Source organism: Tachyglossus aculeatus, unplaced genomic scaffold, assembly GCF_015852505.1.
Source record: "Tachyglossus aculeatus isolate mTacAcu1 unplaced genomic scaffold, mTacAcu1.pri scaffold_67_arrow_ctg3, whole genome shotgun sequence".
In the NCBI taxonomy this organism is placed as follows: domain Eukaryota; kingdom Metazoa; phylum Chordata; class Mammalia; order Monotremata; family Tachyglossidae; genus Tachyglossus; species Tachyglossus aculeatus.
The window spans coordinates 1-27,441 of record NW_024045091.1 but is presented as its reverse complement, the minus strand read 5'-3'; the positions used below and the strand labels follow the sequence as shown (position 1 = coordinate 27,441).

Here is a 27,441-nt window from a genome sequence, read left to right as displayed (position 1 = left end):
GTATTTGTTAAGCACTTACTATGTGCAAAGCACTGTTCTAAGCACTGGGGGGATACAAGGCGATCAGGTTGTACCACGTGGGGCTCACAATCTTAATCCCCATTTTACAAATGAGGGAACTGAGGCACAGAGAAGTTAAATGACTTGCCCAAAGTCACACAGCTGACAATTGGCAGAGGTGGAATTTGAACCCATGACCTCTGACTCCAAAGCTCGGGCTCTTTCCACTGGGCCATGCTGCTTCTCAGCGTCCCTACCCAACAACGGGCTCACAGTAAACACTTCATATTCACCTCATCCTCTTCCCCATAGTACTTATGTACACATCTATAATTTATATTAATATCTGTTTCCCCCTCTAGACCAGAAGCTCCTTGTAGGCAGGAAAAGTGTCTACCAACTCTGATATATTGTACTCTCCCAAGCACTTAATACAGTATTCTGCACACAGTAAACACTCAATAAATATGATTGATTGATTGAAATGTTAATTACCTATAATCATGGTATCTGCTAAGCACTTACTATGTTCCAAGCACTGTACTAAGCCAGATACAGTCCCTGTCTCGCAAAGGGGGTTGCATTCTGATTATGTACTCCCTGCTCAATGAGAATAAAGACTGGAACCTGGGTACTTTTATATAGAGAGAAAATATGTTTTTGTCTCTTTTCTATAAAGAGGGGGATCTGTGAAATCTGTCTGGGCATGAGCCCATTATCTCATTTTGGGGAGTTTATTAAAGCAATTGGCTCTTTTCCCTAACCCACTGCTGAACCCTGAGAGGGTAGGTTAGCAACATCGCTCCCCCAGCCTTCTGGATGCTTCCCGGGCCTCTGCGGGTGCAGGGGGGAGATTTCACAGAATACCCATTTTTTGGGAGCAGGAGCCAGAGGTATTGTCTAATGAGAGAATGAGAGGGTGAAGCAGTTTGAGTTCTCCTGTTAGCTGGGATGGTTTTGCTGAGGGAAGTAAAGTCCTGGGGCAGATAAAGGTGAAACACCTCGGTTGCCCCTGGCTCATCAGCCCCTTAGAGAGCAGGGCAGAAGTGGTACTGTGCCTCCACAGTGGCTACAACAGGATGTGCCATCTGCATAATTTCCTGGTCCAAATCTGGAGCCAATCTCCTCTGAAAGCGATGTGGACCATCACACAATCAACCAATCAATGGTATTTGTAGAGCAAAGCACTGTACTAAGTGCTTGAAAGAGATTTGGTGGACATATTCCCCATCCACATGGATTTTAGAGTCTAGAAGATGATAATATTCAGGATGTGCACAGCATCTTTTGAAGAGTTGAATGGGCCTTCTTCCATATTACCTCACTTTATCTTCACCCCATCTCCATGAAGATAGGGAGGAGATGTTACTAGCCTAGTTTAACAAAAGGGGAAATTGAGGCACAGAGAGGCTTGGTGACTTACCCAAGGTCACATATTTAAACAATAGAAGAGCCAGAACTAGGGTCATGTCTTCTCACTTTTAGCCTTGTAATCTTTCTACTCATAGAGGAACCTCTATTCTGGTTTTCTAGTCATTAGTAAAGCATTTTATATCACTAGTATACCTAAATTCTCGCAAGTACCGGGAATATCTGGCTGTCTTGAGACCTTCAAGTCCCTGATGTTACTGTCTTAAAGTAGAGCCAGTCATGTCGGCTTGGAAGATCGCTTGTCTCACCCTTTATTTGTTACCATTTGGGCTTGGTAGTCCAATTCTAGTTTAGTCTTTTCAACAAATTCTATGTTGTCTTGATGGAAACTAGTTTTGGAATACAATTCTTATCCTTGAGTTAATTCTTCCAATGCACCTGGCCTTAACATCATAAGAAAACATTCCTTCCCGAAGCTGCTATGTAGCGATGGCTTAGATGGTAGAGTATAAACTCCTTGTGGGCAGGGAATGTGTCTTGCATTTCTGTTTTATTTTCCCAAGTGCTTAGAGCAGCCCACAGTGCCCAGTGCTCAGTACAGTGTCTGACACATAGTAAGCACTTAATGATGATGGTATATGTTAAGTGCTTACTGTGTGTCAAGCACTGGTCTAAGTGCTGGGGTAGATACACGGTAATCATGTTGTCCCACTTGGGGCTCACAGTCTTAATCCCCATTTTACAGATTAGGTAAATGAGGCACAGAGAACCGAAGTGATTGGCCCAAAGTCACCCAGTTGGTAAGTGGTGGAGCTGGGATCAGAACCCACAACTTCTGACTCCTGAGCCCGTGCTCCTGCTGCTAAGCCGCGCTGCTTCTTAATAAAGGCCGGAAAAACAAAAAACGAAAGTTAATGATGATGATCATGAAGATAATGATGATCTAATTCATTCATTCATTCATTCAATAGTATTTATTGATCGCTTACTGTGTGCAAAGCATTGCACTAAGCGCTTGGGAGAGTACAGTATAACAATAAATGGACATATTCCCTGTCCACAGTGTGCTTATGTCTCTTCTCTGATAAGAAGTTTATGGAGATTATCGGTTGCCATTGACATCATCCTTATCATCATAATCATCATTGCTATTTATTGTCTACTTTATGAAGTATACTGTATTAGGCACTTGACATCAAATCTCATTACATCCAGAGCCCCACCTGCAATCAACTAACAGCGGTCTGATGGGTAGCCTGGATGGGGACCAGGAAAAGGTATCTGAATCCCTCCATTATAGCCCAGAGGAGCTGGGACAGAGATCAGGCACTTAGTGTTTGTCTGTTTTTAAATTCATCAATGATACCTATCGAGTGCTTACTATATGCAGAGCACTGTTTCTAACAAGGAGCTTGGGACTTGTGGAACGGTGGTCCCAGGGGCCCAGAGACTCCTGCAAATAGTCCTGCCTCGAGCCCCCTCCCTCCCACACTACCTCGTGGGTGAGGAGACAAGATTCCAGCTTGCAGCAGCCTTGCTTAGGAACTCTGAGCCGGGCAATTCCTGCAGCCAAGAGGAGACAAATAAAAGATAGAAGCCCCTGCACTCAGAGTCAGAGGCCGGCACGGACTTTCCAGGTAAGAGCTATCTCAGGGGAAGGACACCCCCAGCAGCATCTTTGGCTTCCTGGACAAGTCTTCTGCAGTGAATCCTTTGGAAAATAGGAGGGGTTTGATATAATTGGTATTTCTGAAATATGGGGAAACAAAGAAAAGCAGTGGGTGAATGCAGTAGAGGTAAAAGACATGGTCCTTACCACGAAAGAGTTTACAATCTAATGCGGAAGACAGGCAGATACATTATTTACAATCAGTGGAGTAGGAGGAATGATGACACAGATAAAACTGGAATAAAAAAGGGATGGAAAAATGGATGAGAATAAAATGAAAACAAAAATAGGATGAAGATCATACTATCCAGTCAGTTGTGCTAAAACACATTCATTCATTCATTCATTCCATCGTATTTATTGAGAGCTTATTATGTCCAGAGCCCTGTATTAACTTCTTGGGAAGTACAAGTTGGCAACACAAAGAGACGGTCCCTACCCAACAACGGGCTCACAGTCTAGAAGACGGGCTCACACTAAATGTTTTGGATAGAACATTTGGAAGAATTAGGGAATAGTCTTCCCAAAACACACATCTTCTCTGGATAAGATGAGATGCAGTATAGGAAGCGATGAACATAATGGAAATACTATAATGTGAGTTTTCCTTCCTATGGGGTTCTTCAAGTACATAGTCTCGAATAAGTGCTAATGAAAGCTGTATGTGCGTAAATAAATGCTTAGGTGTATGCTAAGATGACATGAGCTGGGATGGTGGGCCTCAATCAGGGACGACATCTTGGAGGAAGAGGGATTTCAGGAGAGCTCTGAAGCTGGGGAGAGCTGAAGGGAGAATGAATTCTGTGCAAGGGAAAGGGAGTGAGGAATCAGTCAGTTGGAGGAGAGGCAAAAGGGTGGCACAGATTTGGAAAGGCTGTGGAAGACTTTCTCTTGAAAGCTGGTAAGAAGGAGAGGGTGGAAGGAGAGATAGAAGAGCATCATGGAGATTGAAGGTGGGTTTTGGGCTCGTTAGGTCTGATGCTTTCGATTTCACCAGCAAAGGAGATGACAAGGTCATCAGAGATTAGGGAAGGAGGAAGTGAAATTAGAGTTTTTGGATAGGGCAAATGACTCTTTTCTGGGACGGTTAGTCCTAGAACCAACAAGGAAAAATTACACATTGAATTGTATTATGAATAGTGTGCTGGACCTAGGGCAGGAGATGGAAGAATCGCTCTGCCATAGTGATCATGACTTGAGAACATTTGACATTGTTGCTGGGGAAGAAATCCACAAACTAACAATCATGGGGTATTGAATTTCTAAAAAAAAATTACGAAACATAGACCTTAGTGAGGAAAAAGCTGACAGGGGGAGCTAAGAAAAAGAAAAACGAGTGACTTGCTCGAAGCCAGGAAGGTGTTAAAAGGCACCCTTTTATAAGCCCAGGTAAGAACCAAAAAAAAGCAGGTAATCAAACAAAATTTCTTCCTGGCTAACTGGAACAATAAGAATAATAAATGATGGTATTTATTAAGCGCTTATTACGTGCCAGATTCTGTGAAATCTGTGAGCTGTTGTTGATAATGGCAATAATAAGAATAATAATGATGATTCATTCATTCATTCATTCAATCGTATTTATTGAGCGCTTACTGTGCGCAGAGCACTGTCCTAAGCGCTTGGGAAGTACAAGTTGGAAACACATAGAGATGGTCCCTACCCAACAGTGGGCTCACAGTCTAGAAGGGGGAGACAGACAACAAAACAAAACATGTTAACAAAATAAAATAAATAGACTATGTATAAGTAAAATAAATAGAGCAATAAATATGTACAAACATATATACATATATACAGGTGCTGTGTGGAGGGGAAGGAGGTAAGGCGGGGGGATGGGGAGGGGGAGGAGGGGGAGAGGAAGGAAGTACTTACTATGTGGAAAGCACTGTTCTAAGCACTGGGGTAGATACAGGGTTATCAGGTTGTCCCACGTGGGGCTCACACTCTTAATCCCCATTTTACAGATGAGGGAACAGAGGTACAGACAAGTTAAATGAATTTCCCAAAGTCACACAGTTGACAAGTGGTGGAGCCAGGATTAGAACTCATGACCTCTGACTCCCAAGTCTGTGCTTTTTCCACAAAGCCAGACTACTTCTCTACCAGGATGAATGGTATTTAGGGGATTGGACATCATGGAAAAACAAGAAAAATCACACATGATTCTCAGTGACCAAGTTCTTATCCTGGATTTGGAGAAGGCCCAAGAGAGAACAGTGATGGGGAAGAAAGTCTGGGAGTGGAGTGTCTGAAGAAACTGGGATTTTTCAGTCGGTTGAGGAGAAGCCTGAGGAGCCACTGATGATGGGCTCTGAGTCTCTGATGGGGCGTTCCATGGACAATGGGGAGCAGCCAGACTGGGAGAGCCCAGTGCTATGCCTGGGGGTAGGGTGGAATTGCATTTCCAAGTGCTTAGTACAGTGCTCTGCACACAGTAAGTGCTTAATAAACACTACTGAATGAATCTGCTTCACCCTGTGCTTGCACAAGCACAGGCCCAAGAAGGGCAGATCCAGGACCCCAGGAAGGCTGGAGAGTGGGAGTGGGAGAATTTCAGATGAACGAGATCTCCAGCCAGAACCCAGGCCCTCTAACCACCTTTCCAATAGAGCTAGGGCGGTCTGAAGTCGAGTGACATGGTCTCTTCACTGTTTACTCTGCCCATGTTAACCTCCCCCTGCTCCCCTATACACACACACACACACACACACACACACACACACACACACACACACACACACACATTAAACCACCTAGAATCTAGGTTGAGGCAGAATCAGGATGTGATGGATCTGTCATCTCATTCTCCTGCCATGTCTCTCCCAGGAGATTCTCTGGCCCCATGGCGAAAGGGAACCAAACCAGCGTCTTGGAATTCCTCCTCCTTGGACTGTTCGACTGGGTGGAGCAGCGGCAGTTCTTCTTCGGGCTGTTCCTCTGCATGTACCTGCTTGGGGTCCTGGGGAACCTGCTCATCATCCTGGCTGTTGGCTCTGACCCGCACCTGCACACCCCCATGTATTTCTTCCTCATCAACCTCTCCCTGGCCGATGCCTGTCTATTATCTAACACGATCCCCAAGATGTTGGCCAACCTCCTGACCCAAGATAAATCCATATCCTACGCTGGCTGCCTGGCCCAAATGTGTTTCTTCATTCTCTTTGTAGGTCTAGACCATTTCCTCCTCACCGGCATGGCTTATGATTGCTACCTGGCTATATGCCACCCCCTCCACTACACCACCATCATGAACCCACGGCTCTGTGCCCTGATGGTTGCTGGGTCCTGGAGTGTCAGTAGCCTTGATGCCCTGGTTCACACATTATTGGTTCCGTTATCTTTCTGTACAGACAATGAAATCCTTCACTTCTTCTGTAGGCCTAATCGGGTCCTAAAGCTTTCCTGCACAGATACTTTGATCAATGATGTATTGCTATATGTGCTGGCTGTTGTATTGGCTATTTTTCCCTTTGTGGGTATTGTTTTCTCTTACACTCGCATCATAACCACCGTATCGAGAGTCCCATCTGCCAAAGGAAGATATAAAGCTTTCAACACCTGTTGCTCACATCTATCAGGGATCTCCTTATTCTACGGCACTGGTTTTGGGGTCTACCTCAGCCCCGTATCTACCCAAGCATCACGGAAGGGCTCAATAGCCTCCGTGATGTACATGGTGGTCACCCCCATGCTGAACCCCTTCATCTACAGCCTGAGGAACAAAGACATGAAAGAGGCTCTGAGAAATGTGTTCAGAGGGAAAACTGTCTTCGTGCAAAGACTGTGATTCATTCTGCTGCCTCCTGGAAGGAAGCAGGATCTGATGGAACAAGCTTTTAGTCATGAATCCTCTTTGAGTGAGATTGATCACCATTTTTGAGAACAGAATGCATTTGTCAAAATCCATTCTTGTTAGGGTCAAGTGCACTAGCCGTTCCCAGTCACCATCGTCATTGTCTGCTTGGTGGTGGATGGAGTCTCCTATTGAGTCCTAGGTCCTGAGACGTCAGGATTTTAAACCTGTGAAGAGGAGTTAATTTCAGTGCTAGCTGTTTGTGCCGTGCCACTCACACACTCTTGTTGCTTGTGCTCAAAAAGGTTTTTTTGGAAATGAGTAGGTTTGATTTACAGCCAAAGTGACGAGGACACAGTGCCTATGCTATGTTGTAATGTCATAGCTTTGCAGGTGGTTGCCTTGCATGGCTCATTGATCACGATAACCAACTAATTTCAGGATACCTGCTGGATCTGTCTACCTTGCAGATCATCCTCGGTTGTTTTTTCAGGTCAGGAAGATCCTTAATGATGGCATAATCCCAGGAGGCAGAACTCGTACCAGAACCCATGTCTCCGGATTCCCAGAGCAGGCCCATAGACAGACACACGATCAGGCCCTCACACAAAAATACAAGGTGGGTTTCTATTCTCTGTCATTCACTCTTGGAGGAGCCTATTCACTTGATGATGACACTGGCTGGAGTAGATACAAGGTTATCAGGTTGTCCCACATGGGGCTCACAGTCTTAATCCTCATTTTACAGATGAGGTAACTGAGGCACAGAGAAGTTAAGTGACTTTCCCAAAGTCACACAGTTGACAAGTGGTGGAGCCAGGATTAGAACTCATGACCTCTGATTCCCAAGTCTGTGCTTTTTCCACAAAGCCACACTACCTCTCTACTGGGATGAATGGTATTTAGGGGATTAGACATCATGGAAAGAACAAGAGAAATCACACATGATTCTCAGTGACCAAGTTCTTATCCTGGATTTGGAGAGGGCCCAGGAGAGAACAGTGATGGGGAAGAAAGTCTGGGAGTGGAGTGTCTGAAGAAACTGGGATTTTTCAGTTGGTTGAGGAGAAGCCTGAGGCATCACTGATGATGGGCTCTGAGTCTCTGATGGGGCGTTCCATGGACAGTGGGGAGCAGCCAGACTGGGAGAGCCCAATGCTATGCCTGGGTGTAGGGCAGAATTTGCATTTCCAAGTGCTTAGTACAGTGCTCTGCACACAGTAAGTGCTTAATAAACACTATTGAATGAATCTGCTTCACCCTGTGCTTGCACAAACACAGGCCCAGGAAGGGCAGACCCAGGACCCCAGGAAGGCTGCAGAGTGGGATTGGGAGAATTTCAGATGAATGCGATCTCCAGCCAGACCCCAGGCCTCCTAACCACCTGTCCAATAGAGCTGGGGAGGTCTGAAGTCGAGTGACGGGGCCTCTCCACTGTTTACTCTGCCTATGTTAACCTCCCTTCCCCCCAATACACACACACACACACACACACACACACACACACACACACACACGCACATTAAACCACATAGAATGTAGGTTGAGGCAGAACCAGGATATGATTGATCTGTCATCTCATTCTCCTGCCATGTCTCTCCCAGCAGATTCTCCGGCCCCATGGCGAAGGGGAACCAAACCAGCATCTCGACATTCCTCCTCCTGGGACTGTTTGATTGGGTGGAGCAGCAGCAGCTCTTCTTCGGGCTGTTCCTCTGCATGTACCTGCTTGGGGTCCTGGGGAACCTGCTCATCGTCCTGGCCGTCGGCTCCGACCCGCACCTGCACACCCCCATGTACTTCTTCCTCATCAACCTCTCCCTGGCTGATGCCTGTATATTATCTACCATGATTCCCAAGATGTTGGCCAACCTCCAGACCCAAGATAAATCCATATCCTACGCTGGCTGCCTGGCCCAAATGTTTTTTTTTCCTGTTCTTTGTAGGTCTAGACCATTTCCTCCTCACCGGGATGGCTTATGATCGCTACCTGGCTATATGCCACCCACTCCACTACACCACCATCATGAATCCACGGCTCTGTGCCCTGATGGTTGCTGGGTCCTGGAGTGTTAGTGGCCTTGATGCCCTGATTCACACATTATTGGTGCTTCCATTATCTTTCTGTAAAGACAATGAAATCCTTCACTTTTTCTGTGAGCCTAACAGGGTCCTAAAGCTTTCCTGCACATACACTTCGATCAATGATGTATTGCTGTATGTGCTGACAGTTATATTGGCTATTTTTCCCTTTGTGGGTATCGTTTTCTCTTACACCCGCATCGTAACCACCATACTGAGAGTCCCATCTGCCAAAGGAAGATATAAAGCTTTCAACACCTGTTGCTCACATCTATCAGGGGTCTCTTTATTCTACGGCACTGGTTTTGGGGTCTACCTCAGCCCTGTATCTACCCAAGCATCACGGAAAGCCTCGATAGCCTCCGTGATGTACACGGTGGTCACCCCCATGCTGAACCCCTTCATCTACAGCCTAAGGAACAAAGACATGAAAGAGGCTCTGAGAAATGTGTTCAGAGAGAAAAATGTCTTCATGCAAAGACTGTGATTCATTTTGCTGCGTCCAGGAAGGGAGCAGGGTCTGATGGAACAAGCTTTTGAGTCTTGAATCCTCTTTGAGTGAGACCGATCACCATTTTTGAGAACAGAACGCATTTGTCAAAATCCATTCTTGTTAGGGTCAAGTGCACTGGCTGTCCCCTGCTCCCTTTCCCTTCTGTGTTGCCTCTGCCTTTGGATTTGTACACTTTTATTATTCATTCAGTCGTATTTATTGAGTGCTTACTGTGTGCAGAGCACTGTACTAAGGGCTTGGGAACTACAAGTTGGCAACATAGAGAGATGGTCCCTACCCAACCACAGGCTCACAGGCTAGAAGTGGGAGACAGACAACAAAACAAAATATGTGGTCAGGTATCAAGTCATCAGAATAAATAGAAGTAAAGCTAGATGGACATCATTGACAAAATAAATAGAATAGTAAATATGTACAAGTAATATAAACAGTAATAAATCTGTACAAACATATATACAGGTGCTGTGCAGGGAAGGAGGTAGGGTTGGGGGGATGGAGAGGGGGATAGGAAAAAGGGGGCTTAGTCTGGGAAGGCCTCCTGGAGGAGGTGAGGTCTCAGTAGGACTTTGAAGGGAGGAAGAGAGCTATCTTGGCGGATGTGCAGAGGGAAGGCATTCCAGGCCAGGGGGAGGACGTGGGCCAGGGCTCTATGGCGGGAAAGGCGAGAACGAGGCACAGTGAGGAGGTTAGCGGCAGAGGAGCGGAGGGTGCGTGTTGGGCTGTAGAAGGAGAGAAGGGAAGTGAGGTAGGAAGGGGCCAGGGGATGGAGAGCCTTGAAGCCAAGAGTGAGGAGTTTAAGCTTGATGTGTAGGTTTCTGCATTCATTCATTCAATCGTATTCATTGAGTGCTTACTGGGTGCAGAGCACTATACTAAGCGCTTGGGAAGTACAAGCTGGCAACATATAGAGACGGTCCCTTCCCAACAACGGGCTCACAGTCTAGGCTGCACACAGTAGACACTCGATAAATCTGACTGACTGATTGAAATGTAAATTGCCTATAATCGTGGCATTTGCTGAGCACTTACTATGTTCCAAGCACTGTACTAAGCCCTCGGGTACATATAATGTAATCACATCGGATACAGTCCCCGTCCTGCAAAGGGGGTTGCATTCTGATTATGTACTCCCTGCTCAATGAGAAAAAACACTAGGCCTTGGGTACTTGTATATAGAGAGAAAATATGTTTTTGTCTCTTTTCTATAAAGAGGGGTATCTGTGAAATCTCTCTGGGAGTGAGCCCATTACCTTGTTTTGGGGAGGTTATTGATGCAATTGTCTCTCTTCCCTATCCCACCACTGAGCCCCGAGAGGGTAGGTTAGCAACAACCTTCCCCCAGCCTTCTGGATGCTTCCTGTGCCTCTGGAGGTGCCGGGGGCAGGTTTCACAGAATACCCTTTTTGTGGGAGCACTGGCCACAGGTATTGCCTAATGAGAGAGTGAGAGGGTGAAGCTGTTTGAGTTCTCCTGTTAGCTGGGATGGTTTTGCTGAGGGAAGTAAAGTCCTGGGGCAGATGAAGTTGAAGCATGTCGGTTGCTCCGGCTCATCAGCCCCATAGGGAGCAGGGCAGAAGTGGTACTGTGCCTCCATAGTGGCTACAACATGATGTGCCATCTGCATAATTTCCTGGTCCAAATCTGGAGCCAATCTCCTCTGAAACCAATGTGGAACATCACACAATCAACCAATCAATGGTATTTGTAGGGCAAAGCACTGTACTAAGTGCTTGAAAGAGATTTGGTAGACATATTCCCCATCCACATGGAGTTTAGAGTCTAGAAGATGATAATATTCAGGATGTGCACGTTTGAAGAGTTGAATGGGCTTTCTTCCATATTACCTCATTTTATCTTCACCCCATCCCCATGGAGATAGAGAGGAGAGGTTACAAGCCTAGCTTAACAAAAGGGGAAATTGAGGCACAGAGAGGCTCAGTGACTTACCCAAGGTCACACATTTAAACAATAGAAGAGCCATGACTAGGGCCATGTCTTCTCACTTTTAGCCTTGTAATCTTTCTACCCACCGAGGAACCTCTATTCTGGAGTCCTAGTCATTAGTGAAGCATCTTACATCACTAGTATACCTAAATTCTGGCAAGTAACTGGGAACATCTGGCTGTCTTGAGAACTTCATGTCCCTGACATTACTGCCTTAAAGTAGAGCCAGTCATGTCAGCTTGGAAAATAGCTTGTCTGACCCTTTATCTGTTTCCAGTTGGCTTGGTAGTCCAATTCCTGTGTAGTCTTTTCAACAAATTCTATGTTGTCTTGATGGAAACTAGGTATGGAATACAATTCTTTTCCCTTGAGTACGTTCTTCCAATGCACATGGAGTTAACATCATTAGAAAGCATTCATTGAGAAACTATGTAGCGATGGCTTCGATGGTAGAGCATAAGCTCCTTGTGGGCAGGGAATGTGTCTTGCGTTTCTGTTTTATTTTCCCAAGTGCTTAGAACAACACACAGTGCCCAGTGCTTAGAACAATGTCTGACACATAGTAAGCACTTAATGATGATCGTATTTGGTAAACACTTACTGTGTGCCAAGCACTGTTCTGAGCGCTGGGGTAGGTACAAGGTAATCAGGTTGTCCCATGTGGGGCTCACAGTCTTAATCCCCATTTTACAGATGAGGTAACTGAGGCACAGAGAAGTGAAGTGATTGGCCCAAAGTCACCCAGTTGGTAAGTGGTGGAGCTGGGATCAGAACCCACAAACTCTGACTCCTGAGCCCGTGCTCCTGCAGCTAAGCCACGCTGCTTCTTAATGAAGGCCCGAAAAACGAAAAAACAAAACTTAATGATGATGATCATTAAGATAATGATGATTCAATTCATTCATTCATTCAATAGTATTCATTGATCGCTTACTGTGTGCAAAGCACTTTACTAAGCAACTGGGAGTGTCCAATATAACAGTAAGTGGACGTATTCCCTGTCCACAGTGAGCTTATGTCTCTTCTCTGATGAGAAGGTTATGGAGATTATCGGTTGCCATTGACATCATCCTTATCATCGAAATCATCCTTGCTATTTTTTGTCTTCTGTATGAAGAATTCTGTATTAGGAACTTGACATCAAATCTCATTGCATCCAGAGCCGCACCTGCAATCAACAAACAGCGGTCTGATGGGTAGCCTGGATGGGGAACAGGATAAGGCATCTGAATCCCTCCATTATAGCCCAGAGGAGCTGGGACAGAGATCAGACACTGAGTGTTTGCTTGTTTTTTAATTCATCAATCATACCTATGGAACACTTACTATATGCAGAGCACCATTTCTAACAAGGAGCTTGGGACTTGTGGAACGGTGGTCCCAGGGGCCCAGAGACTCCTGCAAATAGTCCTGCCTCGAGCCCCATCCCTCCCACACTATCCTTTGGGTGAGGAGACAAGATTCCAGCTTGCAGCGGCCTTGCTTAGGAACTCTGAGCCGGGCAATTCCTGTAGCCAAGAGGCGAGAAATACAAGATAGAAGCCCCTGCACTCAGAGTCAGAGGCTGGCACGGACATTCCAGGTAAGAGCTACCTCAGGGGAAGGACAGCCCCAGCAGCATCTTTGGCTCCCTGGACAAGTCTCCTGCAGTGAATCCTTTGGAAAATAGGAGGAGTTCAATATAATTGGTATTTCTGAAATATGGGAAAGCAAAGAAAAGCAGTGGGTGAATGCGATAGAGGTAAAAGACATGGTCCTTACCATGAAAGAGTTTACAATCTAATGTGGAAGCCAGGCAGACACATGATTTACAATCAGTGGAGTAGGAGGAAGGATGACATGGATAAAACTGGAATGTGAAGGGGATGGAAAAATGGATGAGAATAAAAAGATAACAAAAATAGGATAAAGATCATAATATAGAGTTAATTGTGCTAAAACACATGCCTTCACTATGTGTTTTGGATAGAATACAGTTTTTGGAAGAATTAGCGAAGAGTCTTCCAAAAACACACATCTTCTCTGGATAAGAAGAGATGCAGTATAGGAAGCGATGAACATAATGGAAGTACTATAATGTGAGTTTTCCTTCATGTGGGGTTCTTCAAGTACATAGTGCTAATGAAAGTTAGTGAAAACTATATGTGAGTAAATAAACGCTTAGGGGTATGCCAAGATGACATGAGTTGGGATGGTGGGCCTCAATCAGGGACAACATCCTGGAGGAGGAGGGATTTCAGGACAACGATGAAGCTGGGGAGAGTTGAAGGGAGAATGAGTTCTGGGCAAGGGAAAGGGAGTGAGGAATCAATCAGTTGGGGGAGAGGCAAGAGAGAGGCACAGATTTGGAAAGGCTGTGGGAGACTTTCTCTTGAAAGCTGTGAAGAAGGAGAGGGTGGAAGGAGAGATAGAAGAGCATCATGGAGGTTGAAGGTGGGTCTTGGTCAAGTTACGTCTGATGCTTTCGATTTCACCAGCAAAGGAGTTGACAAGGTCATCAGAGATTAGGGAAGGAGGAAGTGAAATTTAAGGCTTTGGATTGGGCAAATGACTCTTTTCTGGGACCGTTAGTACTACAGCCAACATGGAAAAATTACACATTGAATTGTATTATGAATTGTGTGCTGGACCTAGTGCAGGAGATAGAAGAATCGCCCTGCCATAGCAATCATGACTTGAGAACATTTGGCATTCTTGCTGGGGAAGAAATCCACAAACAATCATGGGCTATTGAATTTCTAAAAAAAAAATTTACAAAACATAGACCTTAGTGAGGAAAAAGCTGACAAGGGGAGTTAAAAAAAAAAGAGTGACTTACTTGAAGCCGGGAAGGTGTTAAAGAGCACCGTTTTATAAGCCCAGGTAAGAACCAAAAAAAGCAGATAACCAAACAAAATTCCTTCATGACTAACTGGAATAATAAGAATAATAAACGATGGTATTTATTAAGCGCTTATTATGTTCCAGATTCTGTGAAATCTGTGAGCCATTGTTGATAATGGCAATGATAACAATAATAATGATGGTACTTGATAAGCACTTACTATGTGGAAAGCACTGTTCTAAGCACTGGGGTAGATACAAGGTTATCAGGTTGTCCCACGTGGGGCTCACAGTCTTAATCCCCATTTTACAAATGAGGGAACAGAGGCACAGACAAGTTAAATGAATCGCCCAAAGTCACACAGTTGACAAGTGGTGGAGTGAGGATTAGAACCCATGACCTGTGACTCCCAAGTCCGTGCTTTTTCCACAAAGCCACGCTGCTTCTCTACCAGGATGAATGGTATTTAGGGGATTGGACATCATGGAAAGAACAAGAGAAATCACTCATGATTCTCAGTGACCGAGTTCTTATCCTGGATTTGGAGAAGGCCCAGGAGAGAACAGTGATGGGGAAGAAAGTCTGGGAGTGGAGTGTCTGAAGAAACTGGGATTTTTCAGTCGGGTGAGGAGAAGCCTGAGGGGCCACTGATGATGGGTTCTGAGTCTCTGATGGGGCGTTCCATGGAGAATGGGGAACAGCCATTCTGGGAAAGCCCAGTGCTATGCCTGGGGGTAGGGCAGAATTGCATTTCCAAGTGCTTAGTACAGCGCTCTGCACACGGTAAGTGCTCAATCAATGCTATCGAATGAATCCACTACACCCTGTGTTGGCACACACACAGGCCCAGGAAGGGCAGACCCAGGACCCCAGGAAGGCTGGAGAGTGGGAGTGGGAGAATTTCAGATGAATGAGGTCTACAGCCAGACCCCAGGCCTCCTAACCACCTTTCCAATAGAGCTGGGGCGGTCTGAAGTTGAGTGATGGGGTCTCTCCACTGTTTACTCTGCCTATGTTAATCTCCCTCCCCCCCAATACACACACACACTAACACACACACACACACACACACACACACACACACACACACACACACACATTAAACCACATAGAATCTAGGTTGAGGCTGAACCAGGATGTGATTGATCTGTCATCTCATTCTCCTGCCATGTCTCTCCCAGCAGATACTCTGGCCCCATGGTGAAGGGGAACCAAACCAGCGTCCCGATATTCCTCCTCCTGGGACTGTTTGACTGGGTGGAGCAGCGGCAGCTCTTCTTCGGGCTGTTCCTCTGGATGTACCTGCTTGGGGTCCTGGGGAACCTGCTCATCGTCCTGGCCATCGGCTCCGACCCACACCTGCACACCCCCATGTATTACTTCCTCATCAACCTCTCCCTGGTCGATGCCTGTCTATTATCTAACACGGTCCCCAAGACGTTGGCCAACCTCCAGACCCAAGATAAATCCATATCCTATGCTGGCTGCCTGGGCCAAATGTGTTTTTTCCTTCTCTTTATAGGTCTAGACCATTTCCTCCTCACTGGGATGGCTTATGATCGCTACGTGGCTATATGCCACCCCCTCCACTACACCACCATCATGAACCCACGGCTCTGTGCCCTCATGGTTGCTGGGTCCTGGAGTGTCAGTGGCCTTGATGCCCTGATTCACACATTATTGGTGCTTCCATTATCTTTCTGTACAGACAATGAAATCCTTCACTTTTTCTGTGAGCCTAACCGGGTCCTAAGGCTTTCCTGCACAGACACTTTGATCAATGATGTACTGCTATATGTGCTGACTGTTATATTGGCTATTTTTCCATTCGTGGGTATCATTTTCTCTTACACTCGCATCATAACCACCATACTGAGAGTCCCATCTGCCAAAGGAAGATATAAAGCTTTCAACACCTGTTGCTCACATCTATCCGGGGTCTCCTTGTTCTATGGCACTGGTTTCGGGGTCTACCTCAGCCCCGTATCTATCCAAGCATCACGGAAGGGCTCGATAGCCTCCGTGATGTACACGGTGGTCACCCCCATGCTGAACCCCTTCATCTACAGTCTGAGGAACAAAGACATGAAAGAGGCTCTGAGAAATGTGTTCAGAGGGAAAACTGTCTTCATGCAAAGACTGTGATTCATTCTACTGTGTCCTGGAAGGAAGGAGGATCTGATGGAACAGCTTTTGAGTCTTGAATCCTCTTTGAGTGAGACCAATCACCATTTTTGAGAACAGAACGCATTTGTCAAAATCCATTCTTGTTAGGGTCAAGTGCGCTGGCTGTCCCCTGCTCCCTCTCCCTTCTGTGTGGCCTATACCTTTGTATTTGTACACTTTCATTATTCATTAAATTGTATTTATTGAGCACTTACTGTGTGCTGAGCGCTGTACTAAGCGCTTGGGAAGTACAAATCAGCAACATATGGAGATGGTCCCTACCCAACAATGGGCTCACTGTAAACACTTGATATTCACTTCATCCTCTTCTCCATAGTACTTATGGAAATACCTATAATTTATGTTAATGTCTGTCTCCCCCTCTAGACTGTAAGCTCCTTGTAGGCAGGAAAAGTGTTTACCAACTCTGTTACACTGTACTCTCCCAAGCGCTTAATACACCGTTCTACATTCATTCATTCATTCAATCATATTTATTGAGTGCTCACTGTGTGCAGAGCACTGTACTAAGCGCTTGGGAAGTACAAGTTGCTAACATAGAGAGACGGTCCCTACCCAACAACGGGCTTACAGTCTAGAAGGGGGAGACAGAGAACAAAACAAAACATATTAATAAAATAAAATAAATAGAATGAATATGTACAAATAAAATAAATAAATAAATAGAGTAATAAATATGTACAAACATATATACATATATACAAGTGCTGCGGGGAGGGGAAGGAGGTAAGGCGGTGGGAATGGGGAAGAGGAGGAGGGGGAGAGGAAGGAGGGGGCTCAGTCTGGGAAGGCCTCCTGGAGGAGGTGAGCTCTCAGTAGGGCCTTGAAGGGAAGAGGAGAGCTAGATGGACATCATTGACAAAATAAATAGAATAGTTAATATGTACAAGTAAAACAAATGGAGTAATCAATTTGTACAAACATATATACAGATGCTGTGTGGGGAATGAGGTAGGGCGGGGGGATGGGGAGAGGAAAAAGGGGGCTAAGTCTGGGAAGGCCTCCTGGAGGAGGTGGGCTCTCAGTAAGGCTTTGAAGGGAGGAGGAGAGCTAGCTTGGCGGATGTGCGGAGGAAGGCATTCCAGGTAAGGGGGAGGACGTGGGCCGGGGGTCGATGGCGGGAAAGGCGAGAACGAGGCACAGTGAGGAGGTTAGTGGCAGAGGAGCTGAGGGTGCGGACTGGGCTGTAGAAGGAGAGAAAGGAGGTGATGTTGGAGGGGGCGAGGTGATGGAGCACCCTGAAGCCAAGAGTGAGGAGTTTTAGCTTGATGCGTAGGTTTCTGCATTCATTCATTCAATCGTATTCATTGAGTGCTTAGTGTGTGCAGAGCACTGTACTAAGTGCTTGGGAAGTACAAGCTGGCAACATATAGAGATGGTCCCTTCCCAACAACGGGCTCACAGTCTAGTCTGCATGCAGTAGACACTCAATAAATATGACTGATTGATTGAAATGTAAATTGCCTATAAGCATGGTATTTGCTGGGCACTTACCATGTTCCAAGCACTGTACTAAGCCCTCGGTTATATACAATTGAATCACATTGGATACAGTCCCTGTCCTGCAAAGGGGGTTGCATTCTGATCATGTACTACCTGCTCAATGAGAATAAAGACTAGGCCTTGGGTACTTTTATATAGAGAGAAAATATGTTTTTGTCTCTTTTCTATAAAGAGGGGTATCTGGGAAATCTGTCTGGGTGTGAGCTCATTACCTTGTTTTGGGGAGGTTATTGAAGCAATTGGCTCTCTTCCCTAATCCACTGCTGAACCCTGAGAGGGTACATTAGCAACAACCCTCCCCCAGCCTTCTGGATGCTTCCCGTGCCTCTGGGGGTGCAGGGGGGAGGTTTCACAGAATACCCACTTTTGGGGAGCACTAGCCAGAGTTATTGCTTAATGAGAGAGTGAGAGGGTGAAGCAGTTTGAGTTCTCCTGTTAGCTGGGACGGTTTTGCTGAGGGAGGTAAAGTCCTGGGGCATATGAAGGTGAAGCACCTCGGTTGCCCCTGGCTCATCAGCCCCATAGGGAGCAGTACCTTGTATCTACCCCGGAGCTTAGAACAGTGCTTGACACAAGCTGTGTGACATTGGGCAAGTTATTTAACTTCTCTGTGCCTCAGTTACCTCACCTGTAAAATGGGGATTAAGGACTGAGCCCTACGTGGGACAACCTGATTACCTTGTATCTCCCCCTGTGCTTAGAACAGTGCTTTGCACATAGTAAGCGCTTAATAAATGTCATGAAAAAAAATGCCTTCATTATAGTAAGCGCTTAACAAATACCACCATTATTATCTTCTAGACTGTGAGCCCATTCTTGGGTAGGGACCATCTCTGTTGCCGATTTGCACTTCCCAAGCGCTTAGTACAGTGCTCTGCACACAGTAAGCGCTCAATAAATACGATTGAATGAATGAATGAATGAATGAATGAATGAAGTGGTACTGTGCCTCCACAGTGGCTACAACAAGATGTGCCTTCTGCATAATTTCCTGGTCCAAATCTGGAGCCAATCTCCTCTGAAACCAATGTGGAACATCACACAATCAATCAATCAGTGATATTTATAGAGCAAAGCACTGTTCTAAGTGCTTGAAAGAGATTTGGTAGACATATTCCCCATCCACATGGAGTCTAGAGTCTAGAAGATGATAATATTCAGGATGTGCACAGCACCTTTCAAAGAGTTGAATGGGCTTTCTTCCATATTACCTCATTTTATCTTCACCCCTTCCCCATGGAGACAGGGAGGAGAGGTTACTAGCCTAGTTTAAGAAAAGGGCAAATTGAGGCACAGAGAGGCTCGGTGACTTACCCAAGGTCACACATTTAAACAATAGATGAGCCAGGACTAGGGCCATGTCTTCTCACTTTTAGCCTTGTAATCTTTCCACTCATACAGGAACCTCTATTCTGGTTTCCTAGTCATTAGTAAAGCATCTTACATCACTAGTATACCTAAATTCTGGCAAGTACTGGGAACATCTGGCTGTCTTGAGAACTTCAAGTCCCTGACCTTACTGCCTAAAAGTATAGCCAGTCATGTCAGCTTGGAAGATAGCTTGTCTGACTCTTTATTTATTACCACTTGGGCTTGGTAGTCCAATTCTAGTTTAGTCTTTTCAACAAATTCTATGTTGTCTTTAAGGAAACTAGTTTTGGAATGCAATTCTTTTCCTTGAGTTAATTCTTCCAATGCACCTGGCCATAACATCATAAGAAAGCATTCATTGAGAAGCTGCTATTTAGCGATGGCTTAGATGGTAGAGTATAAACTACTTGTGGGCAGGGAATGTGTCTTGCGTTTCTGTTTTATTTTTCCAAGTGCTTAGAGCAGCCCACAGTGCCCAGTGCTTAGTACAGTGTCTGACACATAGTAAGCACTTAATGATGATGGTATTTGTTAAGCGCTTACTGTGTGCCTAGCACTGTTCTAAGCGCTGGAGTAGATACATGGTAATCAGGTTGTCCCACGTGGGGCTCACAGTCTTAATCCCCATTTTACAGATGAGGTAACTGAGGCACAGAGAAGTGAAGTGATTGGCCCAAAGTCACCCAGTTGGTAAGTGGTGGAGCTGGGATCAGAACCCACAACCTTTTCTCCGGAGCCCGGGCCCTTGTCACTAAGCCACGCTGCTTCTTAATAAAGACTCGAAAAACAAAAAAACAAACCATAATTATGACGATCATGAAGATGATGATGATCTAGTTCATTCATTCATTCAATAGTATTTATTGATCGCTTACTGTGTGCAAAGCACTTTACTAAGCACTTGGGAGAGTACAATATAACAATAAGTGGATGTATTCCCTCTCCACAGTGATCTTATGTCTCTTCTCTGATAAGAATGGTATGGAGATTATTGGTTGCCATTGACATCATCCTTATCATCATAATCATCATTGCTATTTATTGTCTTCTGTATGAAGAATACTGTACCAGGCACTTGACATCAAATCTCATTGCATCCAGAGCCCCACCTGCAATCAACAGCAGTCTGATGGGTAGCCTGGATGGGGACCAGGATAAGGCATCTGAATCCCTCCATTATAGCCCAGAGGGGCTGGGACAGAGATAAGGCACTGAGTGTTTGTTTGTTTTTTAATTCATCAATCATACCTATCGAGTGCTTACTATATGCAGAGCACTGTTTCTAACAAGGAGCTTGGGACTTGTGGAACGGTGGTCCCAGGGGCCCGGAGACTCCTGCAAATAGTCCTGCCTCGAGCCCCCTCCCTCCCACACTACCTTGTGGATGTGGAGACAAGATTCCAGTTTGCAGCAGCCTTGCTTAGGAACTCTGCACTCTGAGCAGGACAATTGCTGCAGCAAAGAGGAGACAAATAAAAGATAGAAGCCCCTTCCTTCACTCAGAGTCAGAGGCCGGCACGGACATTCCAGGTAAGAGCTACCTCAGGGGATTGAATGAATAAATGAATGAACAAAGTGTGTGGCCTGCACTGTAGCAGGAAATCAGTGAGGTAAGGTAGGACGATTGAGTGCTTTGAAATCAATGTTAAGGAGTTTCTGTTCAATGCAGAGGTGGATGGGCAACCACTGGAGGTTCTTGAGGAGTAGGGAAACATGGACCGAACAATTTTTTTTTAGATAAATGATCTGAGCAGCAAAATGAAATATGGACTGGAATCCCATCTCTGCCTCTTGCCTGCTGAGTGACCTTGGACAAGTCACTTAGTCTCCATGTGTTTCAATTCCCTTACCTGTAAAATGGGAATATAATACCTGTTCTCTCTCCCTCTTAGACTGTGAGCCCCATGAGGGTCAAGAACTCTGTCTGATCTGATTATCTTGTACCTACCCCAGCACAGTATCTGGCAATCAGTAAGGACTGATGAAGTCCTGAGAAGAATGTGTAATCTATTGTTCAAAGTGGACTAGCAAATCTTTAATGTCACATCTCTTTCATAAATGGTTTCCAGAGGACATCATGGGAATTTTTATACTGTTGAGCTCACTTCTATGCCTAAGCAATTAGTCTAAGGATAAGGATGATATTGCTAAGTAATAATAATCCATTAATCAATTGTATTTGTTGAGTGCTTACTTTGTGCAGGGCACTGTATTAAATAACTGTTAAATTATTAACAGTTACTTAACATTCGGCAAGCAGTACCAAATAGCTGTCCAAACTACCAAAGGTCCAATTTCAGACCCTAACTGAACTCCTCCATGATGTTTCCATGATTTCCAAACTCTAGAATAAAAAACACAGTTTCTTAGACTAGCCAATAGTTGGGCTACCAGTAGATTCAGAAGGTTGGGGCTTTGGATTGGAGTAACTGGGAAAATTCTTGCTTGCAAGGTCCACAATAGGTCATGAAAGGAAAAGGTAAGAAGAAGCCATATACCTTCCATGAGGATGGATGTCAAAGATGGCAACCATGATACGCTTTCCTGCAAGCATCTTTTGTTGCCACTGTCTACTGTATTGAATAGATCATTGGACTGATTCAGGTGAGGCTGTTGCCCAACATAACTCAAGTGAGGATCAGCCCAATTTTATGCCCAGGCACCGAAGCCTAGGAAAGATAACACAGGAGCTGAAAGTTGATGGAAATGAGGCCCAGAGCTACCTAGGTGATTCAGTTCAGCAGTATGGCTCTGTCTTTTCCAGCTTCAACCCCTTTTTATGTCACTTCATCGGCCATGACCCCAATATAGGGAGAGGCCACTGTGTACCACTTATGTAGTAATAGTAATATATTTAGCTATAAACATATATATATATATATATATATATATATATATATATATATATATATATATATAAATCCTATATTATAAATTATTTGCCCATATTAATGTCTGTCTACCCCTCTAGAATGAAAGTTTATTGTGGGCAGGGAATGTGTCTACTAACTCTGTTATATTGTATTCTGGCTTAGTGGAAATAGCCCAGGCTTGGGAGTCAGAGTTTGTGGGTTCCCATCCCAGCTCCACCACTTGTCAGCTGCGTGACTTGGGCAAGTCACTTAACTTCTCAGTGCCTTAGTTACCTCATCTATAAAATAGGGATTAAGAATTTGAGCCCCGCGTGGGACAACCTGATTACTTTATACCTACCCCAGCTCTTAGAACAGTGTTTGGCATATAGTAAGCGCTTTACAAATACCATCATTATTATTATTATTACTCTCCCAAGCCCTGCAAACAGTAGGAACTTAATAAATACCATTTATGATGATGACTGCTGCTATGAACTATGCCACTGTGCACTATGCTTAGCACAGAATTTGGTACATAAGCAAGCACTATACTAAACACTGGGAAAAAGTGGGAATTAGACACAGACCCTGTCCCTTAAGGGCTTTCACAATTTTTATGTAGTTCCATTCCCAAATGACTCCAAGCCACTTGTGGAGAAAGGGGAAATTGTCCTGAAGCAAGTCTAATTGCTCCATCATCCCATTCCCTTGCCTCATCTCCCCCAACAGATCCTCCGGCCCCATGAAGAGGGGAAACCAAACCAGCATTGCGGAATTCCTCCTCCTGGGATTGTCTGACCGGGCAGAGCAGCAGCAGCTCCTCTTTGTGCTGTTCCTCTGGATGTACCTACTCGGGGTCTTGGGGAGCCTGCTCATCATCCTGGCCATCGGCTCCGACCCGCACCTGCACACCCCCATGTACTTCTTCCTCACCAACCTCTCCCTGGCTGACATCTGCTTCCTGTCCACTACGGTCCCCAAGATGCTGGCCAACATCCAGACCCACAGCAAATCTATATCTTATGGTGGCTGCTTGGCACAAATGAATTTTTTTATGTTATTTTGTAGCATAGACCACTTTCTTCTCACCGGGATGGCTTTTGACCGCTATGTGGCCATATGTCACCCCCTCCACTACACCATAATCATGAGCCCAAGGCTCTGTGCCCGGATGGTTGCTGGGTCCTGGATTGTCAGTATTCTCAATTCCCTAACACATACTTCATTATTGTTTCAATTATCCTTCTATGGAGACAATGAAATCTTTCACTTCTTCTGTGAAATTAAGCAGGTGTTAAAGCTTTCCTGCACTGACACCCTCATCAATGTTGCAATGCTGTTTACACTGCTAGTGGTGCTGGGTATAGTTCCCCTCATCGGCCTACTATTCTCTTACACTCGCATTGTCTCCACCATATTGATTATCCCATCCGCAGTGGGGAGAAGTAAAGTTTTCTCCACCTGTGGCTCTCACCCGTCCATAGTCTCCTTGTTCTATGGCACTGGTTTTGGGGTCTACTTCAGTCCCACATACACCCATGCATCCCGACAGCTCTCGATAGCACCCGTGATGTACACTGTGGTCACCCCCATGCTGAACCCCTTCATCTACAGCCTAAGGAACAAGGACATGAAATGGGCCCTGAGAAAGCTCATCAGGAGGAAAACTCTCTTCTCTCAGGGACTTTGACTCCCACTCTTGGGACTTGGGAGGCAGCATATCTGGTGGATTACTCAAGTTTAACAAAACTTCAATATTACTGATCAAATTTGCCCAGATTATGTTTTTTAGGAATGGGTAACAATCGTTATCATCAATTTACTGTGATTGAATGCATCATAATTACCTCCAGGGGACACCAAAGCTTTCCTTGTAGACTAGAAGAGCATCCACTGGTAGAAGTATTTTGGGAAATTGGTGGTTTCCAGATCCCCAGGATGGTTGTAAGCACTTTCCATCTGCATAGGGGTGTGAGTTTAGACTGGTATGGGTCAGGGGATCTGATTCTAACCCTAACAACCCTGGGCAAATCACTTCTTTTTGCCTCAGTTACCCTATCTGTAAAATGGGGATAAAATCCTCCTCCCTCCAATTTAGAATGTGAGCCCCATGTGGAACGGGGACTGTGTCTAACCTGATTATCTTTTATCTACCCCAACACTTAGTACAGAGCCTCGCACATGGTAAGTGCTTAACAAGTACCATAAAAAATTTAAAAATCAACGATCCACTGAACTCTCCTTCCACTGTTGAGGATGGGGTTCTCTGAAGTGTCAAGGATTTGTTCTTTAATATGGGGATAGATGAGCCTAAATTTCCAAAAATAAAGCATCCAAATTTAAGCTTCAACTAATGCTAATTGTTGGTGGGCCCAACCTGCTCCATAATTCCATTGTTGAAAGAATTCTTCAGGAGGTAGTGAGATTATGGCCACGTTTATGATCAGTTCCTTTTGGTGCAAGTCAAATCATTGGATCCAACCTTCACTTCTAACCGAAGCCCAGCCCCAAACATCCTCAGACCTAAAATAAACACATGCCCTAGCCCTTGTTATCTTCCTAATTTTAGCTCTAACTGGCAACATAACCCTTATGCCTATCCTAGATTTGACTTCACCCTGACCCTAATCTGAAACATGGTCAAATCAAGGGCACATCCAGCTCCATATTCTGCATCTGATAGTGACAAAAGGACATTTGGAAGAACAATGAAATGTTTGCCTTCCTGACTAACTAAAGGTCTGAAGCAGCTGCCGACCCTAACGTTTTCCCTCTACATTTCCAGTTTGCCCTCCAGGAACCCATTATGGGTTTAAATCCGCCCCCCCCCCCACACACACCCCTCCACTTTTATACTGTGAGCTTGTTGGGGGCAGGGATTGTCTCTGTTTCTGAATTGTACTTTCCAAGTTCTTAGTACAGTGCTCTGCACACAGTAAGTGCTCAGTAAATGCAATTGAATGGATTCATTCACTCAATTGTATTTATTGAGCGCTTACTGTGTGCAGAGCACTGGACTAAGCTCTTGGGAAGTACAAATTGGCAACATATAGAGACAGTCCCTACCCAACAGTGGGCTCACAGTCTAAAAGGGGGAGACGAAACCAAACATACTACAAAGTAAAATAGAATAGATATGTACAAGTAAAATAAATAATTAAATAAATAGAGTAATAAATATGTACAAACATATATACATATATACAGGTGCTGTGGGGAAGGGAAGGAGGTAAGATGGGGGGATGGAGAGGGGGACGAGGGGGAGAGGAAGGAAGGGGCTCAGTCTGGGAAGGCCTCCTGGAGGAGGTGAGCTATGGATAGACTACCAGAACGATTGCAGAAGCAAGTGGGACGTTCTGGGAGAGATGTATCTATGGCATTGCTATGGGTCGGACACAACTCGACAGCATAAGACAACAACCCTTCTCCCCCTCCTAGACTGTGAGCCCATTGTTGGGTAGGGACCATCCCTATATGTTGCCGACTTGTACTTCCCAAGCGCTCAGTACAGTGCTCTGCACACAGTAAATGCTCAATAAATATGATTGAATGAATGAATGAGCAACTATATACATATACAGTTGCTCATTCATATATATATGAATATATATATATATGTATATATATATATATATATATATATATATATATATATAATATAACATATGCCACACTGCCAGGCCCTTTACTGCCACATAGATAATCAGGTTGGATACAGTTCATTTCCCACTTAGGGCTCACAGCTTTAAGCTCCATTTTACAGATGAGGTAACTAAGGCCCAGAGAATTTAAGTGACTTTCCCAAGGTCACACAGCAGACATGTGGCAGAGCTGAGATTAGAACCCAGTATTCCAGTCATGTTTCAGAACTCTGTGAGGGTGCAGGAGATGGAGGGATAGTCTCAGGCATGCAGAGATAGGCTGATCAGGCCAGAGCACCACATGGAAAGGAGCGTGTCCTGTTCATGTACCTGTCCATTCCAGGGACAGGAGGGGAGGCGGGACAAGAAGCCAGGGTAGAAGTATTTGGGTTCTACTTGGTGACAGACCCCAATTCACCACCTTAGGCAGGGCTCATGTCTACCAACTCTATTGCATTGTATTCTTCCAAACGCTCAGTAAAATACTCTACACACAGTCAGAGCTCAGTAAATACCATTGACTGAGATTGCTAGCAGGAATTAATCCAAATCAGATATGCTTCCTATATATCTGGTCCTCAAATCCAGTTTCTCAGGACTCTGGTTGCCCATCCTTTCCCCTCCAGCCACCTGCTCCTTCCCACTGTCCTTACCTCAGAAGGACCCCAATTACTTCTCTCAGCATCTCCGTCAGCTTCAGCGGGTTCCTCATCCCAGAGCCCAGAAAACCACAGGCCCAGTGATGACCAGGTGGAAACCCAGGTCAGATATGGAAATACAGACTGTCCACTGGGGCTCCCCTTGCCACTTCTAGTGAGCAGCATCTTTACTGCTCTGATCTAAGCCCCCTCTCTTCCCTGCACCTCACCTGACAGACAGCACCCAGGGGGTCCGAGTGTCAACCTTAGGGCCTGGGTCACCAGGCCTAGATCCAGGATGACTGCTGGGGTGGCCCCTAAGCCTGGCCCTAGTTGCCCTGGACTAGTGGGACTGGAGACATCACACCAGCAGGCACTTCCTCCTTTAATCCTCCTAGTCTGGAGGGTATGGAACTCTGGGACGTTAGCGCAATACTGCCTCTCCCTGATACATGTCATTGCCAACTGCCCCTTGCTATATGCTGATGAGGGAGCCTTCCCTTCCCTTAAATATGGTCTCCCTGGGACATTTCACGAATTGGAGATGAAAATCTGACTGCACAGAGCCTCTGTGGTTCTCTTGAGACCCAAATATGGGAATCTGCTGTACCGGAGATTCTTGGGGCATCTGCTTGAAAACACTTGACTGACATGACTCCAGGAATTTGACTGGCACCAGTTGGGGCAATTGAATACATAGCTGGGTCTGGGTTAGATTTTCCTGGCTGGATAAGAATTGACTATAGGGCAAGTGGTTTGCACATGTGAGGTTACCACCCATCTTTAAAGCTATTTCAGAAATCAATCTTCCTCAAATATGCCTTCTCTGATTACTTCCACCATCTATGCCACTCCAGGACTTCCGCATCATCAAAGCACTTGGGTACTCACCCATATTTCTCACCTCCCATTGATGCTGATGTACAGATCTCTAAACTCTGTTGTCTCCTTCACCCTACCTGTAATTTATTTTCTTGACTGTCTCTCCCACTAGATTGTAGGCTATTCAAGGGCAGGGACTGTCTACTAAATGTATTGTAAACTAA

At 45.2% G+C, this 27,441-nt stretch overlaps 3 protein-coding genes and 1 pseudogene across 3 annotated transcripts; all 4 read left to right on the top strand.

Annotated features, from left to right (window-relative positions):
- Window positions 1-5,885: 5,885 nt before the first annotated feature.
- Window positions 5,886-6,800, top strand: LOC119923942 (olfactory receptor 7A10-like; the record flags this gene model as incomplete). The annotated part of the gene is made up of 1 exon (XM_038743098.1): window positions 5,886-6,800. A coding segment is annotated over exon 1 (915 nt), but the record flags the coding sequence as incomplete, so codon positions are not given.
- A 1,656-nt stretch (window positions 6,801-8,456) lies between these two features.
- On the top strand, window positions 8,457-9,405 carry LOC119923941 (annotated as a pseudogene).
- A 5,992-nt stretch (window positions 9,406-15,397) lies between these two features.
- LOC119923940 (olfactory receptor 7A10-like) lies at window positions 15,398-16,345 on the top strand. The gene has a single exon (XM_038743097.1). It carries the CDS (start codon window positions 15,398-15,400, stop codon window positions 16,343-16,345), a length of 948 nt encoding a protein of 315 aa, XP_038599025.1.
- A 6,513-nt stretch (window positions 16,346-22,858) lies between these two features.
- LOC119923954 (olfactory receptor 7G3-like) lies at window positions 22,859-23,806 on the top strand. The gene has a single exon (XM_038743106.1). It carries the CDS (start codon window positions 22,859-22,861, stop codon window positions 23,804-23,806), a length of 948 nt encoding a protein of 315 aa, XP_038599034.1.
- The last annotated feature ends 3,635 nt before the right edge of the window (window positions 23,807-27,441 follow it).